At 38.5% G+C, this 24,887-nt stretch overlaps 1 protein-coding gene and 1 pseudogene across 1 annotated transcript; both read left to right on the forward strand.

Annotated features, from left to right (window-relative positions):
• Positions 1 to 345: 345 nt before the first annotated feature.
• On the forward strand, positions 346 to 1,510 carry LOC144373085 (atypical chemokine receptor 3-like). Its single transcript, XM_078036195.1, has one exon. The coding sequence runs from the start codon at positions 362 to 364 to the stop codon at positions 1,448 to 1,450; it is 1,089 nt and encodes a 362-aa protein (XP_077892321.1). The 5' UTR covers positions 346 to 361; the 3' UTR covers positions 1,451 to 1,510.
• Positions 1,511 to 8,791: 7,281 nt separating this feature from the next.
• Positions 8,792 to 11,302, forward strand: LOC144373088 (tyrosine-protein phosphatase non-receptor type 12 pseudogene; annotated as a pseudogene).
• Positions 11,303 to 24,887: the final 13,585 nt, after the last annotated feature.

The raw sequence follows: 24,887 nt of genomic DNA on the forward strand, positions 1-24,887 counted from the left end.
GCCACCTACATAGAGGAGACAAGTCAAGTCTGGTGTTTCTTTGGCCCTGTACCATGTTGATTTCACACTCTGAGCACAGCCAGGCTGATGGTGTCTGAAGAAGACAGCCAATGAAAGATAGAAAACCAACATTGTGTCTGTCTTTGGACACTGTGTCAATGAGACTCTGGCTGTTTGTTTATGATTGATTGATTGATTTCTTTTCTCCTTTCTTTGTGAGACACCTCAGAACTTGGGCAAAACTGCTGGGCCTTATTAGGACCCCAGAAAAATGTTTTGACTGGAAGTCGAGGTTCCCTGATGAGTGATTTCTCTCTCCCATCTCTCTGGGTTGCTGTAGGTCCTTCTCACTCCCCCTACCATGGATATGCATCTCTTTGACTACACAGAGCCAAGAAACTTCTCTGACATTAACTGGCCATGCAACAGCAGCAACTGCATCCTGATTGATACAGTGCACTGCCCAACCATGCCCCACAAAAGCATCCTACTCTACACACTTTCCTTCATTTACATTTTCATCTTCGTGATCGGCATGATTGCCAACTCTGTGGTGGTCTGGGTGAACATCCAGGCCAAGAACACAGGCTATGACACCCACTGCTACATCTTGAAACTTGCCATCACGGACCTGTGGGTGGTCATCACCATCCCCGTCTGGGTGATCAGCCTGGTGCAGGACAACCAGTGGCAAATGGGTGAGCTAACCTGCAAGGTCACGCACCTCACCTTCTCTGTCAACCTCGTTGGCAGCATCTTCTTCCTCACATGCATGAGCATCGACTGCTACCTCTTCATCATCTACTTCACCAGCACCTCCAGCCGCAGGAAGAAGATGGTGTGCCACATCGTGTGCGTTCTGATGTGGCTGCTGGCCTTGTGCTTGTCTCTGCCCAACACCTACTACCTGAAGACTGTGATGTCTGCTTCCAACAACGAGACCTACTGCTGGTCGTTCTACCCTGAGCACAGCATCAAGGAGTGGCTGATCGGCATGGAGCTTGTCTCTGTTGTCTTGGGCTTCATTGTCCCCTTCTCCATCATCACTGTCTTCTACTGCCTACTCTCCAGGGCCATCTCAGCCTCTGGTGATCAGGAGAATCAGAGTATCCGGAAGGTCATCTTTTCCTATGTGGTGGTCTTCCTTGTGTGCTGGCTCCCCTATCACGTGGCAGTGCTGCTGGACATCTTCTCCATCCTGCACAACCTCCCCTTCACCTGCCAGCTGGAGAACACGCTCCTCACAGCACTGCATGTCACACAGAGCCTGTCCCTGGTGCACTGCTGCATCAATCCTGTGCTCTACAGCTTCATCAACCACAAGTACAGGTACAAGCTGATGAAGGCCTTCACCTTCCAGTATTCTGCCCAAATAGGCCTCACCCAGCTCACCAACACCTCCAGAGTGTCAGAGACAGAGTACTTGGTGCTGGAGCAAAACTCCAAATGACCTGCTGTGCAGAGGCCACGTCATGGAGCTTGTGAACATGGCTTATGGTCTTCATAAGAGAGCAAGGGAGCTTTGGGTCTTGATGCCCAAGTGACATGAAGAGGAGAAGGTGTCATAGAGAGTAAGAGGTCACATTGTGCATCTTACTCTCTATCCAGTGCTGTCTGTCAAAGTCAGCTTCAGGAAACACTTGACTGGACATCTATACAACAGAACCTTCTGCTCTTCCTGAAATTTTTATATGTTGAATTATATTTAAGTCTTCATTTTCTCACTATTGGCATACTGCATAAAAAGTATTGGAAAGTTAAATGTATTTTAAATATTGCATGGGAGGTATAATCCTACTCAGATTGCTGTAGTTTTAAGATTAGTTTGACTTTAGTTTTACTAAGGGTGTCATTTTTAACTAATTTAAAGTTATGTATTTATATACATGTATATGCATATATATAAATGTACACCATTCTTCACTGAAATGTGTTCTTTATAAAAGTTTTATATCTCTGTGGTAAGTTGTATTTGCACAGGATATGGAACAAAAATGGCTTCATAATGCTGTTTGGGATGTTAATAGTTTTGCAGAGTTACATTTAAAACAAAAGAAGACTATTACAGGCTACAAACCTATGCATAGAATGAACAGAGTTCTCTTAGTCTGTAAGTTATTTCTTTAATAAAGAACTTTGTTTCCTAAAAGTGCATTCCTGAAAGTGTGAAAGTGTGCCAGCATTGAGGTAGCATTCATGATGTTGCTATGTGGACACACCTGGCACACACAGTCAAGCTGAGCAAGAATAAAGAGAGAACTGCCACAGAGCAAACTGGAGGGTTAGTGTGGGTGAGTGGCATGAAAGGCACAGCATTCAAAGTGCTGAGTGTGTTTTAGTAGCTCTTCAGGTGGTGTTGGGGAGGGAGGTGGTGGGCAGATGTCTGGAGACGGAAATGCAGGAAATGTGAGCCTGGATTGGCCAGGGCTCCTCTGCTCCCAGCACCAGTGTGACATCCCCTCACACAATCCCTGTTGAAGGTTGAAGGCAGCGCTGCTTTTACATTCTTAGCAGACCTAAGAAAAAGCTGCACAGGAAATGCATACTTTCTACTTACCATAGACCAACTAATTACATTTCTCCCCTGTCATCTGCACCAGATATATCCCAAGATCCCCTGAAACCTGGAAAGTACCTGACTCATTATGTATATTTTATGTATTTACTACGCATTCTCCTAGACATACACATTTACCGTACAGTTTAATTTATAAAGTAGACACAGAGATCAACAATTTTGAAAATTAGAATGACTATATAATTTTCTGTAATAAAAGTTATTTAAAACTTAGGAATTATGTATTTCTAGAGTATCCCATTTAGCCTTTTGGGGGGCTGCAAGTAACTGAACTGCAGAAAGTGAGCCTGTAACAAAGGGAAGGCTATTGACTGTGCTTGAGGCAGTAACCAAACTCTGGCTTCTGCATTTCCACATGAACCTTCACTGGGAGGACTCCTTGGAGGAGCACTATCAGAGCCACAGGAGCCACAGCCTTCTACAGACCTGGCTTTTGGGTAGGAGCTCAAGGAAGTGTCCTTCCCATCTTAGCACAGGTGAGGCCATACACAGGTGGGTCTTCTTGAGATCCAGGGGCTACTGCCCTTTTGGAATGTCCCTGAACATATGGGCTCACCAAGACTCACAGCCCAGGGGTCCCTCGGGGTTACAGATAGCACCATTTGCAAAGGCTGCACAATCTGAGTTCTGAGGCCAGGCATTGTGGCATGCTGACTCCAATATGCTTGACACATGTCCACAGGTGCATGCATACTGTCATGAATGCTATAATAATAGCAGATCAATAAGTGAAAATGTAAGAGAAAGGAAAAATAACACAAGAAACACACAAAGTTGGGGAAAATCATAACATGATAAATACTTATTACCATTAAAATGGGGCCATGTTTACCCTGAGGCTTCTAGAGGTCAAGTTCAAACAGGAAACTCCCAACCAGTGAATTGAGGAGGAGAATGGAGAACAGAAAAGCTGAACTTACGTAGAGTGTTCAGGCCCCTCCCACTCAGTGTGGACCCCTCCTAGCCCAGGAGTTCAGGCATATAGATGCATAGTGCTGGGTTCAGGTGGGGTTCCTTATCCATTCACAGAAGTCTCCTGTGCCTCCCAGCTTTAGTGACTCCTATTGCCCTTGCTTAGTGGGACCATGGACTACTTTCTTACCACTCTGTAGAGCCGGGTGACCACTCAGTAGCTTTCACCCACTCTGAGGTGCAGAGCAGTTAGGAGGTTTGTGGAGAGCAGGCTGTGCTGGCTCCAAGCCATTCCACACTATGCAGAAGAACACTGCCCATACCTGAGCTACCCTGTTTTATAAAGCAGCAGATTTTCCTGGGCTACACACTTCTGAGTCCAAGTGATGAGGCAGAATGACTCATGCCTTGTCAGACCAAGTGGATAACCACCAGATGCTGGGTATACAAAATTTACTGGAAATAATTAACCCAACTGGGCACAATGGTGCATGTCTGTAATCCTAGACTCACAGAAAGCTGAGGCAGGAGGATCACTGGTGTCAGGCTAGCCTAGGCAACTTAGTGAGTTCCCGTCTCAAAATAAAAAATAAAACTCTGACAGGTAGCTCAGTGGAAACATGCCATGCTATGAGGTTCAATCCCCAGAACAACACACAAATAAATAAGAAAGAAGGCAATGACCCAGCTGTGCAGCAGCAGCATAAGGCACAAATAGATACATAAGTGAATCAGGTTAGTAAAAAAATTACTCCCTGTGCATTCACTAAATTAAATCAGAGACACATGGACTCCTGGGCACATCAGAACCTCATCCAGAAAACCAGGACCATGAGCTTACCAGACACTGCAGACTCATCACTGGAACACCAGGAGAGGCACGTGGGAGACTCATCACTGGAACACCAGGAGAGGCACGTGGGACTGTGGCAGTGGCATTTCCTTCTTCATCTTGTGTTTTAGTTAGTAATCTGACTTTTTTCTCGTTCTTCCTTCATTAGCATGGAAAGAGGTTTATCTATTTTATTTTTCAAAGAACATCTTTTTGTCTTGTCATTTATTTCACTTGTTTCTTTTGTTTGAATTTCATTGGTTTCAGCTCTGATTTTTTATTTATTTCCTGTCTTTACTGCTTTGGGTGTTGATTTGTTCTTTTTCTGGGGCTTTGAGATGTAGTGTTAGAGAATTTTACAGTTGTATAAGTGTTCCCATTTACCTCTAAGAATTTTTTTGTATTTCACCCTTGATTTCTTCAACTGTCCATTCACCAATCAATAGTGTATTATTTAGTCTCAATTTGTTAGATATTTTACTTTATCATTGATATCTAATTTCATTCCATTGTGATCTGAGAGAATGCAGAGTATTATCTGTTATTTTGTATTTATTAGGACTTCCTTTGTTGTGTAAGATATAGTCTATTTTAGACAATGAGCCTTGCTGTGGAGAAAAAAAGTATATTTGTTCATTGATTTATGAAATATTATCTATATCTATATCTATATCTATCTATCATATATATATATGTAATATCTTTCAATTCTAAATTACTGATTACATTTTTTTGTTCTATGGTATATTTAATTAGATTTTTGGGAAAAAGACTCTGCTAAGTAGAAAAAAGATGAGCAATTGAATGGGAAAAATATTTAGAAAGGTCATACCTGACATATGATTTGTATCTGGAATGTATAAATGCATATAGAGATGTATACACAATTAAAATTATTGAGGTGTACGTGTGTGTGTGTGTGTGTGTGTGTGTGTGTGAGTTTGTGGATAAAATTTTATTTTCAAAATTAACCTTTAAATTGTGTTTAATTGCAGGTGAATATTTATATTGTTTGAAACTTTTTGATTGTTTTGTTGTCCTGGTAGTTGTACACAGGGACATGTGTGTTCTTGGCAAGAACAACAGCACTTACATCACATCCCAAGCCTTTTCATGTTTGAGACAGGATGTGTATATATTCCCTGGCTACATGGATGACATCAGCCTGCCTCAGCATCCCAAAGATCTGCAAATACAGATGTGGCCCTCTTCAGCCAGGGCATATTGAGTCATTTAGGGAGTAATTGGATGGAACCAATACTTCAGAGACACTAGAAGTTATCATGGACAATGCATATGGAAATCTTTCTGCTGAAGGAAATATTAAAATTACAATGGAAACAAGGAACTTCACACAGTGTACTATGTCATGTTGTAATAGTAATTTTCCAAGGAACACTGCACATCATTTTTTGTGCTAGTTATTATAATGACCAGTAAAAAGCATAAAGCCCCTGCCCCATGAAGCTTATATGTTATGGGTAAGGAATTACCTAAAGGCCCTATGGGAAGGGGAACAGAAAGTCCAAGGATGTAAAGATCAGGATCTTTCTAGCTGAAGGGGGAAGTAATGGAACACAGAAGAAGCAGGCACAGGATAGATTTGCATGTCTTGTAAGCCAGAAATGTTTAAGCAAGCTTGGTCATCTTTGCCTTGAAAAGATTACTGTGGATCTGGGAATGTATCACATGTTTGGAGAGCAAAGGTGAGTTAAAGATAAAGGTTATTTGGAATTTTTGTAGGCAAAATGGACAGGATTGGTTTATAAGTGAATATAGAGTGGCAGGTAAGAGATGACATGAATCATTTCAAAGCTTCTTGGCATGGACCACTGGAAGGATTGTGGTACCATTCACTGAGGTGGGGACTGTTGGACAAGGACAAGGGGTAAAAGCTAAGATAGGTGCTAAATAGGCAGCTGGATATCTTGACTGATACTTTATAGTATCTGGTGGGGAGATATGATTTTTAAGTTTTATATGATGATGATAACAAGGCTTGGGCGTGATTTCCTAGGAAAAGAGTATATAGTGAAAAGGAGCAAAGTCAAGACAAAAACTCCAGAAACAAAGCCCTAAGTGTTAGAGATTGTGCCAGAAGATATGGCTGAGAAGGAGGGGCCAGAGTAGCAGGAGAAAAACCAGTGGTGGAAGACAATGTTTTCAGAAGGAGGAAATACTCAACATTGTACAAGAAGCTCAATGAATTAAGGAAGAATTCCAAAATAGTCAAAGGACCTAGTGGAGTAGAGGCCTTGAGACATTAATACTACAGATGGAATGATGGGTGGAAGCCAGTTCAGAGATACCTGAAAGGGAGGGAGAGATAATAAAAGGAGAGGGCCAGCATATGTAGCTCTGGAAGGAAGATGAGATAGGAAAGATTCGAGGAGAAGACATGGGATCCATGGTGATGTGTCTTAATGGGAGCTTCTGGGACACATTTAAATGTGCATGGGAAAGGTCCAGTTAGGAGAAAAATGGAGATTCATAAGTTTTCTGAGAGGAGTTTGCTTCAAATTCCTAACTCTCCACTTTTCCATAGTCCTCTCAGATTACCCCAAATGGAGATTTCTATTCCAGTACAAGTGTGAATAGAGTTGTAATCAATATTTTAATTTAATTCTTTCCGATTTACCCAAATAGAAATTAAAGGTGTTTACTGAGAGTGATAAAAATTCTGTGAGTGTTTATGTGTGAATATGTGCACATTCAGGCGTGTTTGGGAAGGGGTGTTTGTAAAAGTTTCAAGACTCTAGGGAAGTAGTGTAGTCACTAATTTGAAGTTTTGAAAACAATTCCAAAATCAGCTTTATTATTCATTTATCTTTCACATAAAAAAGCACACACTTTGAAAACCTTAAATTGTTATCACAACTTGAAGCAAAACAATTTGCAGGGAAAAAAGGAACTCTTTTCCATTTAAATCACTCTTGTTATTTGCAGGTAAGAGAGCAGATGTCATAAAACTCGAATATCTAAACTATTCTTTATCAAATGTAAATACAAATATACTTAAGGAAAGCGGCTTACATCAAAGAAGAGGTCTATAGCATACTGTCACCCATACTTAATAGTCCACATGGGGAACTCCTTCTTAACAGGGACTTGGAAGAAGGTATGTGAAAGAATGCTAAGGAAAGCCGTCTACCCTCAGGGGTAGATGGGGTTTAGTCATGGTCCACCATTCTGTCCTGCCACACCGAAGTTTGTTTCCACAATGCTGACAGGTTGCCTCTAGAGCAAGACTGGCACAGAGTCAAACAAAGAATTGCTGAGAATACCGGATCATGAAGAAATTTTACTGTGACCAGAATCTGAAAAATTATATACAGTACCACTGGGAGCCAAAGAATGACCTGCATGAGAAATAAAACAACATAAGTTAGACATTCTAGGTTCACAACATCAGAATGAAGTCCACCAAATACAAGCAACAAAGAAAGTAGCCATGGATTATCATCATTGAAGTAGGGTTTCATTAACAAAGTGAATACAACATTAAAGTAAGTGTTTAATCTGATGGAGCTAAACCATGTAATTAAATGTTAAAAAGGGACACATACATCTGTATTTTTTTTTTGTGTGTGTGTATGTATACTGCCCTAAGTGTATTTATACTGTCATAAAGCTATGAAATGATGCAGAAACCACAGCATAACTTGAGTATTTTTAGCTCCCTTGGCTTTGAGTTACACTACTATTATAACCCATAAAGGGACACTGGGTCTGGGGGCAATTACACACACCTGCAATCCCAGCAGCTCTGAAGGCTGAAGCATGAGGATCATGAGTTCAAAGCCAGCCCCAGCAAAAGTGATGTGCTAAACCACTCAGTGAATCTCTAAATAAAATAGCACTTTGTACTGTGGATGTGACTCAGTGGTTGAAATCCCCTGAGTTCAATCCACATCACCCTCCCTACCAAAAGTATAAATTGGGCTGGAGACAATTCACAGTAGTGCTTGCCTAGCATATAACCATGGCCTCGGTTTGAATTCCAATATTGGGAAAAAATAAAAACAACTGAGTAGACTTGAAAGTGAGATTTTTGGGGTGGCGGCGGGGGCGCGCCTGTGGGGAGAGGCGGCGGCTGTGGCTGCGAGTGGGGGGTAGGGGGGGAAGAACCGGGGAAGGGGGCAGGGCGAGCGGAGAGCAGTGTTCCTGAGGCGGCAGCGGCGTCTCAGGCGGAGGAGGAGGAGGGCGGGGAAGGAGGATGGAGCAAGCTGGGGGTTGGGGTTGGCGCTAGCCACAGCGGCTGTCCTCGTACTGTGGGAGAACGACTGGCTGCTCCTGGAAGTTGTGGTGTCCGGAGCCGGGCAGGTGCCACCACAGCCGCCGCCTGGGCGGTGGGGAGGGGGAGGGAGCTGCAGGGTTGGCGGGGTCGGGAGGGAGGGACGGGCAGGGGGAGCGAGCTGGGGAAGACGGAGCTGGCTCTGCGGCGGGTTGGGGGGGGGGGCAGCGACCGCAGCCTGGGGGACACGGGAAGATGGAGCAAGTGGAAATCCTGAGGAAATTCATCCAGAGGGTCCAGGCCATGAAGAGTCCGGACCACAATGGGGAGGACAACTTCGCCCGGGACTTCATGCGATTAAGAAGATTATCTACCAAATATAGAACAGAAAAGATTTATCCCACAGCCACTGGAGAAAAAGAAGAAAATGTTAAAAAGAACAGATATAAGGACATACTGCCATTTGATCACAGCCGAGTTAAGTTGACCTTAAAGACTCCTTCTCAAGATTCAGACTATCAATGCAAATTTTATTAAGGGTGTCTATGGGCCAAAAGCATATGTGGCGACCCAAGGACCTTTAGCAAATATAGTAATCGATTTTTGGAGGATGATATGGGAGTACAACGTTGTAATCATTGTAATGGCCTGTCAAGAATTTGAGATGGGAAGGAAAAAATGTGAGCGCTACTGGCCTTTGTGTGGTGAAGACCCTATAACATTTGCAGCATTCAAAATTTCTTGTGAAGATGAACAAGCAAGGACAGACTACTTCATTAGGACACTGTTACTTGAATTTCAAAATGAATCTCGTAGGCTCTATCAGTTTCATTATGTGAACTGGCCAGACCATGATGTTCCTTCATCATTTGATTCTACTCTGGATATGATAAGCTTAATGAGGAAACACCAAGAACCTGAAGATGTTCCTATATGTATTCATTGCAGTGCAGGCTGTGGAAGAACAGGTGCCATTTGTGCCATAGATTATACGTGGAATTTACTAAAAGCTGGGAAAATACCAGAAGAATTTAATGTATTTAATTTAATACAAGAAATGAAAACTCAAAGGCACTCTGCAGTGCAAACAAAGGAGCAATATGAGCTTGTTCATAGAGCTATCGCCCAACTGTTTGAAAAACAGCTACAGTTGTATGAAATTCATGGAACCCAGAAAATTGCTGATGAAGGGAATGAAATTAGCACTGAAAGTTTGGTCAGCTCCATGGATACAGAAAAACAAGATTCTCCTTCTCCAAAACCACCAAGGACTCGAAGTTGCCTTGTAGAAGGGGATGCTAAGGAAGAAATATTGCAACCACCAGAACTTCATCCAGTGCCGCCCATCTTGACACCTTCTCCCCCTTCAGCTTTTCCAACAGTCACTACTGTGTGGCAGGACAATGACAGATACCACCCAAAGCCAGTATTGCACGTGGTTTCTTCAGAACAGCATTCAACAGACCTCAACAGAAACTATAATAAATCAACAGATCCTCCAGGGAAAAATGAATCAACTATTGAACAAATAGATAAAAAATTGGAGCGAAATTTAATTTTTGAGATTAAGAAAGTCCCTCTCCAAGAGGGACCAAAAAGTTTCGATGGGAACGCACTCTTGAATAGGGGACATGCAATTAAAATTAAATCTACTTCATCTTGTATAATTGATAAAATGTCTAAGCCACAGGAAGTAAATTCAGGGGATCTAAAAGTTGATGACATATCCCAGAATTCTTGTGTGGACTGTAGTGCAGCACAGTCAAATAAAGCTCCTATTACTGCACCAGAAGAATCACAGAAGAATTCAGACACATTTCCAAGGCCAGATTGCTTGCCTCTTGATAAAAATGGGCATGTAATGTGGTCATTTCATGGACCTGAAAATGCCACACCTGATTCATCTGAAGGCAAATCCTCAGATATTCACTGTCAAACTATGAAAACTGAGTTTAACACCAATTCCTACAGCACAAGTTGAAACCTTTGTGGATCATCAAAATAGTTCACCTCTATTCAGAGTACCCCTTAGCTTTACTAATCCTCTTCACTCTGAGGACTTGGATTCAGATGAAAGGAACTCTGATGGTGCTGTGACCAAGAATAAAACTAATATTTCAACAGCAAGTGCCACGGTTTCTGCTGCCACTAGTACTGAAAGCATTTCTACTAGGAAAATATTGCCAATGTCCATTGCTAGACATGATATGGCAGAAACAATACTTTTGGGTGCTGAAAAAGATGGTGATGTTAGTGAAGATTCACCACCGCCCCTATCTGAAAGAACTCCTGAATCTTTTGTATTGGCAAGTGAACATAATATACCTATAAGATCAGAATGGAATGAACTCCAAAGTCAGGAATGGTCTGAACAAATAGAATCTAAAGGCTTGAAAACCTCTGGAAATGGAAAATGTGATCATCCAGCAGGAGATATTCACACAGAGACTTGTACAGAATGTCCATCTACTTCCAGTGAGAAGAAAGATCAAATAGCAGAGAGTCCAACAGAAGCCACAGATATTGGTTTTGGTAATCGCTGTGGAAAACCCAAAGGACCAAGAGATCCACCTTCAGAATGAACATGATTCAGGGAGCTAAAAGACACTTTAAATTTACTGGAAAATCCAAGTGCCACTGAAAGCCAGATTTATAGTATTCCATCTTTAAAATGTGGGACTAACAGCAGTGTAGATTGTTACCATGATATTACTTTGCTGGGACCATCTACCTGCCTTAGGAAAAAGTATTAAATATGGTTTATTTTGTAACTTCAAGTATTATTGAATTAATTTCTCTTAACACTGTTACATGCTGCTTGTAGATATGTTAATATAGTAATACTTTTATGATAAATTGAGTTTAAGGACTACTCTTTTGCTGTTTTATCATGTATGCATTATTTTGTATATGTATAGGGCAAGTAGGTATATAATTTGATAAAGTTGCAGTCATAAAATATTATTAACAGAAGATGTAAGAAATTTCTGCATGGTCTAAATCTTTGTGTACCTTATTTGTAAATTATTTGCCCTGAAGTTTTAGAAAATAGTTTTTGAATTTTAAAATTGCTGGATTCATGCAGCCAGCATTGCAGGTTATCAGAGATCAAAGATTGTAATAATAATACATTTTGTAAATTGTAAGCAAAAAGTTATTTTTATATTATATACTGTCTAATCGTCATCCTAATTGTTCTTGTTTTCATCTAGTCATGGATATTCAGTAAGTGCCTTGGAACAATATTGAATTCTCTTAGCTTGTGTGTGTTACTTTAATATTTGAACTCAACTGGGATTAGAAAACTATCAAAATATATGTTATGTTTCAGGATATTTGACCTGCCATTAAAAAACAAAACCAATTTTACAGTGCCAAAAAAAAAAGAAAGTGAGATTTTTTCCAAACTTCAAAGTCATTAATCTTGTTTTCAATTTTTAGAGTGATAAGTGCAGCAGAAAAAAATTCAACTGAAGATTGTCTTCAAAAAACAATGAGAAATAACACCTGAAGAGTGTCTCTTTGGAATTTTGCTACTCATTTTTCAACATTAAGAATGTATTAGCAGGATGGGGTTGTGGCTCAGTGGTAGAGTGCTCACCTAGCACATGTTAGTCCCTGGGTTCGAGCCTCAGCACAAATAAAAATAAATAAATAAAAGAAATGTATTGTTTCCAATCACAACTAAATAAAGAAATACATAAATAAGTGAAGAATGTGTTAGCTGAATCACATAAAAAGCTAATTGTTTAGGATACAATGTGTACTTTCCCCAAGACCATCATTGTAAAATGCCTCAACACATCTCCATTTCCTGTCCTAAACAGATCATATAACATTAATGCAGAAGAGCTCTTTGAAAATATAAAACATGCTGATACTCCAGATTTATTTTTTTCATTATATTAATATGAATCTTGATTATCTTTTTGTTGTATTTTTAAAGAGACTACATTTTAGGCAATCAAAATCTTTTCCTTCTATGGATTCATTCTTATATTAAAAATAGTTAATTTTCTTCCACATAATTCTCCAGGTTCACCATATCCTTAAATTTCCTTTGTTCCTAAAATATTTCTGAAAATATCAAGGAAGAGGCTTGTCTTGATAAATTTAATAGAAAAGAAAAGCAAACCTTCTCAGGATTTACTTTTTTCTTTTCTATAATGTATTAAGGACACCACAGTAGATATATATCCTAAATATATTATTTTATGTATAAATATTTAGAATATATATATGTATTGTAAGGGCTCCTAACTGAAGTATGTTTCCAACTATATAATAGTCAGGTATTTACTCATTTAGAGTTTACACCTGGGTTTAAAGATTTAACATATTCTTATATGAAATATCTTTTATAAACAAAAACTACAAATTCTAATAAGAAAGATTTAAATCCCTCCCTGAAATTTTGCTAAAAAAGCCCAAACCCAAACCCAAACCAAAAGCAAAACAAAAAAAAAATAAGAAAGAAAACACTGCTTAGAAAAATCATCACTCAGATGGAGCACCTGACATTGGAGGAATTCTCCCATTTCCTTCATCTATTGAGATGAAGCAAAACTGGGGTGGGAAAGAGAGGAATCATCCCATGGATCAGTGGTGCCTTGGTTTTCTAATTACTGTTTTCACTCTCAAGAGAAATGGAGGTACTGGTTAATACCCAGAGCCAGAACATCTTAGCTGACTTCTACTACCACCTAACAACCAGATGAGAAATGAATTGAGACATATCCACCATTTAACAAGGGCCTAGAACAGACAACCACACAAAATACACAGATGCCTGAAATGTATACAAAAAAAGCAGTCATTTGTTGAGTGAGTGAAATCTAATAATTGATTAACCTTTTAGATCTTCCTTGAAAGAAAACTAATTCTTAGCTCTTTTACTAATGATTGACACCCACCCTTTTAATTAAAGGGCAGGAGAAGGAAGGAACTTGGAGAGTTATGGGGAAGAGAATTATCATCTATTTTAACATAAGAAAGTATCCATATAAGGAGAATATTTATATTGCCTAAAACACAAGACCCATATTAACACAGTGGAAATATAAATCAGGAACATCAGTATTTTTTTGTTTCCAAAGAGCTTTTTTCTGTATTAATGTTTTTCGATCAAAATTAGTTATAAGGAATTTTCACATAAACAGTATCTTTTATACACAGGGCCAATATAAACCTTAAATTTTAGAATGATTTTATATTTATTAATTTAATTCTATCAAGTATAAGAATAATATTAAAAAGAAATTTAAAAATTCCAAGTCTATTCATGGAGGGCAAAAACTCCATTGAACATCATAAAAGAGATAATTAAAAATTATTATAATATTAAAATTCTATAATACGATACAATATAATAATTCAAGAATTTACTAAAACTGAAAAGTATAAATTTTGATAAAGGAAAAGAACAACTCATTTTGTTCTACCTTTCCTTGGAGAACTCTGTGGGGAAGTTGGAGGAGGAGACAGCTGAGAAGATGCCTTTGTATTTTATCATCAGCTGGATTCTTGTGACATTCCAAAGTTCCTTCCTCAGTTAGGGAAAGAATTTTCTTTAAAGCTTCTGGATAGCCAATGCCTATAAAAAATAACTTAGATTATGCATTTTGAAGATAAAAATAAATAGTAATGACTAAATACATTTTTGTGTTAAGATTTACTTTTACAGTCTGATTCATCTTACCTACAATCTAAATGTTCTTTGTGTTACTACTAATGGTACAAACAGATCACCAAAGGCACAAGATACCTGGATTTTTTTCATAAACATGTAGTTTTAGTTGTATGTGTACACAATATCTTTATTTTATTTTCACGTGGTGCTGAGGATTGAACCCATTGCCTCACGCACACCAGGTGAGTGTTCTACCTTTGAACCACAACCCCAGTCCTGAGGTTTTAGTTTTGACTGGTATCTACAAGACTACTACAGATTGTTTTTGATATTTTACTTTGTATTTCAAACCTGAAAGTTGTCACTTTTATTCAACAATGAAGAATAAACATACAATTATAAAACATCTGAATTTAGGATGACAATGTCACAGCCAATTTCAACTCCAGTTGTTTCAGCTTTAGGATGGAAACACATTGTAGTGTGGCTGGAAATGTTAGCTGTGGAGAAGTGGAAATGATGGAGAAAAGCAAAGGGGCAAGTGTTAAGAGGAACTTTCTCAAACAGTGAATGAAAGAGCTGTAGGAATTCTGTGCCCTGATACTTAAACAAGCACATGAAAGAGGAGCAGGAGACACCATGTAAAAACACTGTGTCAGAGAGACAATGACAGAATACCTCAGCAGAGGGGTAGGCCACTGCAGGATCCAGTAGCATGAGGATTTAAAGTGGCTCAACATTATTTTTCAGAAATAAAGAAGTCAAATTTTACTTTGAAATAAAATTATTTCATTAATTAGAATGGGGGAAAATCTCTCTTATTACCTTTAAGTTACTATTTTATATAACATTGCTTTAAATATATTGTACTAAACATAATAAGATGTCAAGTAATATTTCAAGCACATGTAATTTCATAAATCCAAAATGAGCTAAAATATATTGAGATATTCTGTATAGAAAATGGGAGAGAGCTTCATATGTAGGCACACATGCATTATATAAAATATGGCTAAAAAGCTGTTTTTAGCTAAAAGGAAGACTGATCATCTTCCAAATAAAAATGTCAGCACAGGAGACAGAAGTCAGCCTGCAGGGAATTTAGGAATACATATCTGTTGAGAGCAACAGCAGTCAAGACACGTGTAGTTTGATTTTTTCAGATAGGAAGAATGACACAAAATATTTAAAAGAGGACTGATGTCAAGTAAAGGTGTTCTTTTCTCACATTCCCATAAAACTCAACAAGACACTCGCTGGTCAAGAGGAACAGGGCAAGAATAGAGTCCATGAGTGCTCCAACACATTAATAATGTCCAACTCACAGAATGCAGGAACTCCATTACTGCCAAATAAATTTATCTAAACAAACTCTTTGCTATCCATCCCCCTTTTAAAATTACTTTAGTTTTATTAGCATTGTTTCCTTCTACCTATATGTAGAAAAAGAGAGCCCATTCATTTCATAAAACTTACTTGTTTTACATTCATATAAAGGGCCTAAGTTAGTAGATAAGTTATTTTTTAACATTTTTTTAGTTTTAGGTGGACACAATATCTTTATTTTATTTATGTGGTGCTCAGGATTGAACCTAGCACCCAAACATGCTAGGTGAGTGCTCTACCCATGAGCCACAACCCCAGCCTTAGATGAGTTATTTTCAAAGGAAAAATTAAAAATGTTTTTTGCTGTTTAACATTCAGGCATTAGATGTATTCTCACTGCTCCCAAGTTTCAGAATCAGTGATTTAATAAAAAGAAGTCACCTTCATGCCTACCATGCACAAGGCCCAGAGTTCCATCCCCAGTACCATAGTAGAATAAAAAAGAAACATAATCACTTCCACACAGATCACATAGCTGAAAATATTGTGACTATATTTCTACAATTCATTGATTATAAGGCAAAACTAGTTGAAAAATCATATATGAACATAAACTCATTACTAGAAAAATTAAGTTACTAAATGTGTAACTCGTACATTTATTTCCTTATTTTGCCAAGACCAAAAAATGTTTTTTAATAATATATTATGTTTAGAAACTGTCTGATTACTGGTAAAAAATAAAGTGTACCTTGCTGAGTATTTGTTTAGTTTGGAGATAATAGTCACAAAGAAATTCAAGCATAATAGACAAGTTAGTCCAGATAAACATTTTTTTAACTAATCTGAAAATCACAGCAAAACATAATACCAAAAAATAAAACAAAGTTGGAATGAACCCAACTACAAGGTGTAAGTATAAAAAACCCCCAAATTTTCAGAAACAATAATAAAACTCACTTTAAAGAAAAGAAAGGGGGGAAATGAGTTTCATCACTTACCAAAAGGTGAGAGATCCTTGTCAGATTCTCCAGGGACCTCATTAAAGTACTCTTCAGATTCTCCAGGGACCTCATTAAAGTACTCTTCCTCTAATACATTGTGCAGCCTAATAATTATCAGCAGCCATGCAGTGTGCATTGCTGGTAGGTTAGTTTACACAGGATTAATTGTGTAATTTTGCAAGATACCAGCACAGTGAACATTGATTTTTGCATTAGCCTCATGCATTGTTTACAGGGGGATTCTGTTTTCTATTTTAAGGTGGCATTACATTTCACTTCTTATTAATTATAATTTCTGCCAACATGTTTTATGCCTGATACAATTTACTAAAAGTCTTTCATAATCTTTTTTTTTTCCTAATGGTTATGTCCTTTCGAAACTTCATTAATTTTGAGCACTGATGTGTAAAAAATGGCAGGAGAAAATGCTGTTCACAAAAGGGTCTCTGGCCAGCCAGTTACCCCTGCTTTCATTGATAAGTTGCCACAAAACTATTGCTAAAATATGGAAGCAAATTTATCTGCACTCACTCTAGGTGCGCTAAGAGAAAAATCAATGCAAGAGAGAATCTGAGAATATTGCATTTCTCAGACCAAAACGTGACTGTCTGAAGGAACCCTGAGTATTCAGAATCAAGTTCAATTTCCATAATGTGGGGAACCTAATAGTGTCCTGCATTTCACTGGACTCTGTCCTATATAGATGTATATTATATTCATATTTTACATAAAAATATATATTAATATTATACAATTAATATATAATGTAATATATAATATATTACATATTATTGTGTATTATATATAATATACAGAGTTATATGGTATATATATATTATAGACATAATATAAAGTTATATAGTATGTATATTATATAATATACAGTTATATAGTATGTATATTATATAATATATAGTTATATAGTATGTATATTATATAATATATAGTTATATGGTATGTGTATTATACATATATTTAAAATTTCACCCTTATAAAGACAAGCAAAATAATTGTGAATTTGGAAAGATGAAAAGGAGAGTCTTTTGTTGGAATTTTTCAGATAATAAATTTAAATCTCACCAACTTACTACATTTTCTCCACTCCTTGTGGGGTTAAGAGATGTCCCTTGGAATTTTAATGGAATCCTTCCTCATAGCTGGATTCGGAACCAAGATGATCATGAAAAACTGAAAATAATGTTAATTGCATGCAATTTAGAGCTTAATCTTTTTTACAGTGTTTTTATTAGTGCATTTAATAAACATGAGGGTGAGGTTCCTTGTGATATATTCATACATGCATATAACAGGATTACATCAATTCCCCAGTACATCCTTTTCCCCTCCCTTCCTTCCTCCCCCTGACCCCCTTCCTCGACTTTACTGGTCTTTCTTCTCTATATTTTTTAATTACACATAAAAGTGGGATTCACTGTGGTATATTTCTACATGCACATAGCAGAATTGAATCAGTCTCACTCTGCATCTCTTCCCTGTTCCTTCCCTCCCACCTCCTCTCTCCCCCTGGATCCCCTTCCTCTCCTGATGCTCCACTTCTGTTAGACTCCCACTGCCCTCCCCGCTGCCCTGTATTATTTCACTTATCTCTCTAGCTTCTGCATGTGAGAGACAACATCAGATCCTTGACTTCCTGAGTCTGGCTTATTTTGCTTAGCCGTGTATCAGCAGATGCCACGGCTTCATTACAACTCCATTGTGTATGCACACCATATTTTCTTCACCTTCTCATCTGTTGATGGTAACCTAGGTTGGTTCCATAATTTTTGCTTTGAACTTGAACATCAATCACCCCCTTGTGCCCAACCCCACTTCTTCCCCCATCACAGACTCATAAGATAAAGTTTCCCTTCTTCTTTCACACCAAGACACCAAGGTGTCTTGGAGGGGAGGGCCTGGTTGGTGTTGCTTCTGTTTTATTTAAATGGATTCTCTCTCTTTCTGGCCTCCAGGTGAGTGGCTGCATATTGGCCTGCTGGGGAGCTGCTCAGAGTGGGTACTTTCCATGTGTGCAGAGTTACCAACTGTCCCTCATTGGAGGAAGCTGCTTTATCACTGTTGGCCCAGCTTCACAAAGGCCTTGTTTCTGAGGGATCAAAGGGCCTCTTGTATAATAAGTCTGAGCATGCAGTCCATAATGAAGAGAATAGAGTGTGTCTTTTAAGCTCCTGTATGATGCCCAGATTATGTGGAGAGTTTAAAGAAGTGATGATCCTCTCCGACTTTTGTGCCATTCACATTATACAGAAAGATGAAAGCCAAGGTTTAGAGCTGACAAAAAAATCTCAAGGAGGAATATTCTGGGTCCACAGCTTGTTCACTTGCTCATAGCACACCACCAAAAGATGATCTGAGGGAAAAAAATGTTTTCCTTTTGTAGTGGAAGATTTGAGTGTGTTTTTATACTGTCGCCTTCACAAAGTGGATCCTGCACTTGACTATCAAACCTCTTATGCATGACGTTAAGGAGGTTACACGACCCCCTGAATTTCATTTTTCCTCATTTTTAAATGAACCTAGAAAAAAATTAATGTGGAAAGTCCTTTCAAGGGTTGAACAACCTTTGTTGGATTGCTATCGAGTGCAAGATGCTGTATTGTTCTGGGTAAATTGCAGCAAAGCTGAATTAAACAATTACAACAGATTCTATTTCTGTGAATTAAGGCTCAATGTTCTGTTTTCACGATCGAATATTGTCCTGAGTAGCTCGAATGGGCCAGATCAGAGGCACTTGCTCAGATTGTTATGTGTTTGTTCCATTGAGTGCATGAAGGGTTGTGTGTGTGTTTGGAGAGCTATTAGACTTCTCCATATTTTCAAATATCTTTGTGATTTTTATTGGGTTAAGAACCCGTTAGCCAGTCTGTCATTTTAGTGTAGGACAATTGAAAGGGGATTTTGTATTTGTTTCCTGTCTTATATTTAGGAAACATTTTCTCCATCTGGAGTTTTATGCAATAGCATATTCATCCTCTACTGAATTCCCTGAGTGAGAGAGATAATGTAGACTAGCTCTGAATAACTTTGCCCCATATTTATTGATTTTTAAGATTACCTTGGGATGTCCCATAATGAAGGCATATTTTCTTCCTTTTTCTCCTTTTTTTACATGAACCCCCCACCCTCACTACTGCCAGGCTCCCATTCCTCCTCTTTTGCTTTGACTTGGTAGAAAATGAGAGACGCGCAGTTTTGCAGAGAAGTGATGTGGGTGTAACCAGTGGGTGAAATAAGTTTCAAAATCTGCAAACTAGGGATTGGATCAATATGGTTTATATTAAAGGCTGATTTTTAATATCTAAAGAAGTTTATATGAGTTTAAATTGTCAACCGGGAATATATGTTTAGACTTCATTTCTTATTTTCTTTCAGTCCTTATGTATCTCTTCCTAAACTGGTTGGTGTCCTCCTTTAAATGTAAGCATTCCGACATCAATTTCTTTTTTAATGAAGATCTTTTGAAGCATTGCTAATAATTACCTACTCTCCTCATATTAAAATCTCTAAATTCCTTTATATTTCTCATTGATGTGCAAGAGTAATAGTAATAGCAACAACAGCTGGTGCAGGAGAAGGTTCTGCTTTGGAATTTTCTTCTCCATACACTTAACCTGAGATGTCTGGGTGTCTCCCGGCCCCTGAGCTCACTGTGAGGAGGCACAGGGGAATCAGGCTCACGACACACTGGCAGGATGTTGCAAATTAGTAATTAGGGTTTTGAGTGACACGACTATGATTGTACATCATTCTGTTGTATGCTGTCCCCTGGGGAATTTTTGTACTCAATTATTTTTATTTGGTCTCCATTAAAGTTATGTTGAGAGCTGTCATGGAATTTGTACATATTTTATATTACAATTATTGTGAATTGAGCATTTATTATAATATGTTAAAAGTTAAAGCACTATGGTAACATTTGGATTCTGTCAATAATTGTAGCCTGTAATTCCCAGCAAGTTGGGAGGATGAGGTAGGAGGCTTGCAAGGTCAAAGCCAGTCTGGGCAATTTAGTGAGGCCCTGAGCAACTTACACCTTGTATCAAAATAAAAGATAAAAAGGGCTGAAAATGTGGCTCCATGGTTAAATACCTCTTGGTTCAATCCCAAATAGCATAGTAATAATAATAATAATCCTATTGGCAACTAGTTATTATTAAAGCCTAATTAATTCTTTGAATATCTTATCTCTGTAGCAGTTTAGATAATTATTATTATTATTTAGTATTATTATTTTTTTCTGTGCTGGGGTTTAAACTCAAGGCCACACACATGCTAGGCAAGTGCTCTGCCACTATGTTACATTCTCAGTCCTTTTAGATATTTTAAGGAAATTATTAAACTGGAAGTGGTGGTGCACACCTGTAATCCTGGCAGCTGGGGAGACTGAGTCAGGAGGATCCCACGTTCAAAGAACCTCAGCAAAAGAGAGGCACTAAGCAACTCAGTGACACCCTGTCTCTAAATAAAATACAAAATAGGGCTGGGGATGTGGCTCAGTGGTCGAGTGCCCCTGAGTTCAATCCCCGGTACCAAAAAAAGAAAGAAATTATTAGAGAAACTTATTGATGTTCCACTGATTGATTAGCTTTATGTTTTCACAGTTTTGCAAATTAGACATTGGCATTTAGATGTTTCTTATAGATCACAGTTCCCATTTGCTAGGGGGTATGCATTGAATCATTAACACCCTGTTAGAGATTTACATGGTTGGCTGTCCATAAATTCTCATTGCTGTCCTGGGAGGGAAATGGAGCAGGAATGGTTAGCTCCAGTTTTAAAAAGAAGAAGAAGAAACAGAAGTTTAGGGAGGTGGAAAACTCTAGATGTCATGGCTATGCAATGCCAGGATTGGTGCTGATCACATCATAGGACTTTACACTCCAGTCCAGGATTCTCCCAGGTACTTGCCCCCCATCCTGTCTTTCCTGGAAGAAACCAAACAGCAATTCAAATTCTTCTCCTAAGCAAGGGACTGAATTCACTCAGGTCACTCCAGACAAAGATAATTTGTTCTCTTTTTTCTTTCCTAATAAATCATGCCATCCAGTATCCTCAAAAACACAAATGAACCGGAGAATATAAAGCTGTCAAACTAGAGTTATCTTCCTGGCAGAGAAATCTAAATTTGACTTTTCCTCCTTAAAGTCTTGGGTGACACGATAGAGGTAAATTGTCTGAGCTTGGCTCCTCACAGTCTCATTATGTCCACCTTCTCAGCCTCATCTCCATTTATTACCCTCTCCCTGCCTCCAAACACCTTATTTCCAGCCTCCCCAGCTATCTATCTACTTGACTGTGCTCTGCTCTTTCAGGTCTGGATTTCTTGTGCTGTCCTATCCTCAACCCCTGCTCTTACACTGGAAGACCCTTCCTCTCTTTTTAGTTTGATAAACTGGGCCATTGTATTACCTAATCTAACAACTATGTGGCTTTGGAGACAAAAGTGTTTTTATATCAATAACATTTATTATGATTCGAAAAAGTAAATCAGGATCATTAAATGTGTTTCATTAATTCATCTTCTATCTCTCTTTACTTCTTTCCTCCCATAAGTTGTTAATACATTTCCTCCACTCTGATCCTTTCTGTAGATATGGGTAAATAGAATTCACAGTTTGCAAAATCAAGCTCATAGTCTACATTCAATCCTGTAGTACTTGGTTTCACCTGTATGTAGTATCATTATCATCTAAGTAGCTCCCAGCATTCAGTATTCTTTGAAAACAGCCTTTCTAGTACATACCTAGATTTAAAGTACTTTACTTCTCTTTTGGGCATTTAGAGTGTTACCAAAATTTTGCCGTCATAGATTATACTCAGTAAACACATTGTTGCACATTGATGTTTGAGCATGTCTTGATATGCTTTAGTCAAGTCAAGCTCCATTTCTAGATGTGTGCAAATTGACTCAAGCCTATGAATGTGAAAATGTACATTAGACAATTTATGAAGGCAAATGTTCATAGTGTGTATAGCAGCATATGTATACATACATTCATGTGTATATGAAGGTGTGTGTGTCTGATTGTGCTTAGCTGCTGCACATGTTGATTATTGATATATCACTTGGGCATGGAAATATACTAAGATAATAGTTACTATACTAAGCTTGAGGCTGGGACTGTAGCTTAGTGGTAGAGCAATTGCCTTGCACCTGTGAGGCACTGGGTTCCATCCTCAGCACCCCATAAAAATAAATAAATAAATAAAGATATTGTACCAAATACAACTAAAAAAAGTTAAAAAAATATACTAAGCTAATACTAAGTTAATAGTAATCATCTTTGACAGATGATTTCATTTCCTTATATGTATGTGTACAGAGGTAGTGTTGAAAAGCATGGACAGAGTTGTGGAGTTTAGTTATGTTCAAGGAATGTTGGAGAATTCAGCTCTTGATTTGTTTTGAGGAGCTAGGCAGGCAATGACAAGATGCTGAGGCCCAGACTGAAAGAAGTCACAAGTCTCCTGGAGGGTGTTCCTGTTGAAAGCCTTTTAAATTTGTTTAATTATTCATACATGACAGTAGAATAATGCATTTATGCACTTTGATGTATCCTATGATATATATTTGATATTTGATATATCATATGAAAAAAGGTTCAACATCTCTAGCAATTAAAGAAGTGAAAATAGAAACCTATAAGATTTCATCTCACTCCAGTCAGAATGGTAGTCATCAAGAATACAGACAACAATAAATGTTGGTGAGGATGTGGGGGGGGGGAAAGGTACACTGCTGGTGGGACTGCAAATTGGTGCAACCACTCTGGAAAGCAGTATTGAGATTCCTGCAGAAAACTTGGACTGGAACCACCATTTGACCCAGCTATCCTACCCCTTGGTTTCTATCCAAAGGACTTAGAATCAGCATACTGTTGAAATCCTCTTGAGCAAACACTGGGATCAAAGCAGCAGGTGAAATGACTCAAGTAGGAAATAAAGAACAATATCCGGGGATCAGATTTATTTAAACAAGGTCCTATTTTGAGGACATAGCCACCCCCCGCTGCACCCCATTCATGGGCATTCTTGACCATAGCGAAGGACACAGAGCTGTCAAAAAATACATACTCGAATGAATAAACAAAGACCCCCTTGTATGATGCTTTTGCTAATAATAGCAATGATAATTTCTTTTCACGTCTAAATATGCCTGAAAGTCTTCTAGGCAGTTTTCTTTTTCTTTTAATATATCTCAGTGTGACTTTTATCGAGTTGTAACTCTGTTCTTTCATCGTGATTGAAAATGTTTGTCACTGAGAGCTTGCAGCCGTGAAGAACAAGAGTCTGCCTTAAAAGCACACCTATGCTTTGACAATGGCTGTGGTGATGTTTAAGGCTGTCAGAGTTATAAAGCTCCATTGTGGAGATATGATTAGGGAACCATCTTGATGCCCTTGTTTTTGCATCTTTCAATGAGGACATAAAAAAATACATATATGACTACCTCCGGGGGCTGTAAGGATGAAATGAGCTTAGTATCCTGGAAAGCTCTTGTCCTGTACCTGACAAATAGCCCAACATGCATGTGACCTCTTCCCCTTGCTAACAGAGGCTGCCAATTCTCTGAACTTGCCCATGGTCAACAGGTGTGATCAGCCTTAGTCACAGGAGCCTTGCCTCCCTGTGGCTGCTGTCACATACATTCTGGATTGTTTATTTCAAAGGCTTTCTCTATGGATTATCTCCAGGCTGGGCCCTGGACATTGTTAATGGACATTCTGGGGAGGCAGTCTCCAGTTGCATCAGAAAATAATGTAAAATCAGGGCTCAATTCTGTTTGAAATCCACAAAAGGTTATCTGTTTGATTTATTCTTAATTTAAAACACTGACATGTTGCTTCCAAAAATCACTTCAAACATGATTTCTTCTGAAGCTCACACTGCCTTCAACAGGAAAGAAAAAAAAAAAAACAAGAGAATGTTCCTGCCCTGCTACTCCAGGGTGATGTAGGGGAATTTTAAATTGACTCTTTTCCCTCCAATGGTTGATGAGTTTATAAATAAGCAGATGATTGACAGATTCACAGGAAGAAACCTAAATTTATTAGTGAGCTTGAACATGAGAGCTGCACACAGACAGGGTGAAACTCAAATGTAATTGAAGGGGTAAGGGATTAAGGTCTAGGGGGGAAGGGAGGTGCCAACAGCTTATGGAGGGTTAGGGGAGAGGGAAAGGGAATGCTTACTGAGCAGGAATTGTTACCCAGGTGCAGTCCTCCAAGTAACAGCCACCTGCAGTCATCCCCATCTGGACCAGGTGTCAGAAACTCAATCTCTTCTCCCTATGAAAAGATCTTTTCTAGACAGGAGGAGGGTGGACACAAAAGCCTGTTCCCATCTGCTAGAGC

This window comes from Ictidomys tridecemlineatus, unplaced genomic scaffold (assembly GCF_052094955.1).
Source record: "Ictidomys tridecemlineatus isolate mIctTri1 unplaced genomic scaffold, mIctTri1.hap1 Scaffold_225, whole genome shotgun sequence".
Classification (NCBI taxonomy): Eukaryota; Metazoa; Chordata; class Mammalia; order Rodentia; family Sciuridae; genus Ictidomys; species Ictidomys tridecemlineatus.

What these genes read in the sequence shown, in the direction of transcription:
- LOC144373085 (XM_078036195.1), top strand. Translation starts at nt 362, where the DNA reads ATGGATATGCATCTCTTTGACTACACAGAGCCAAGAAACTTCTCTGAC.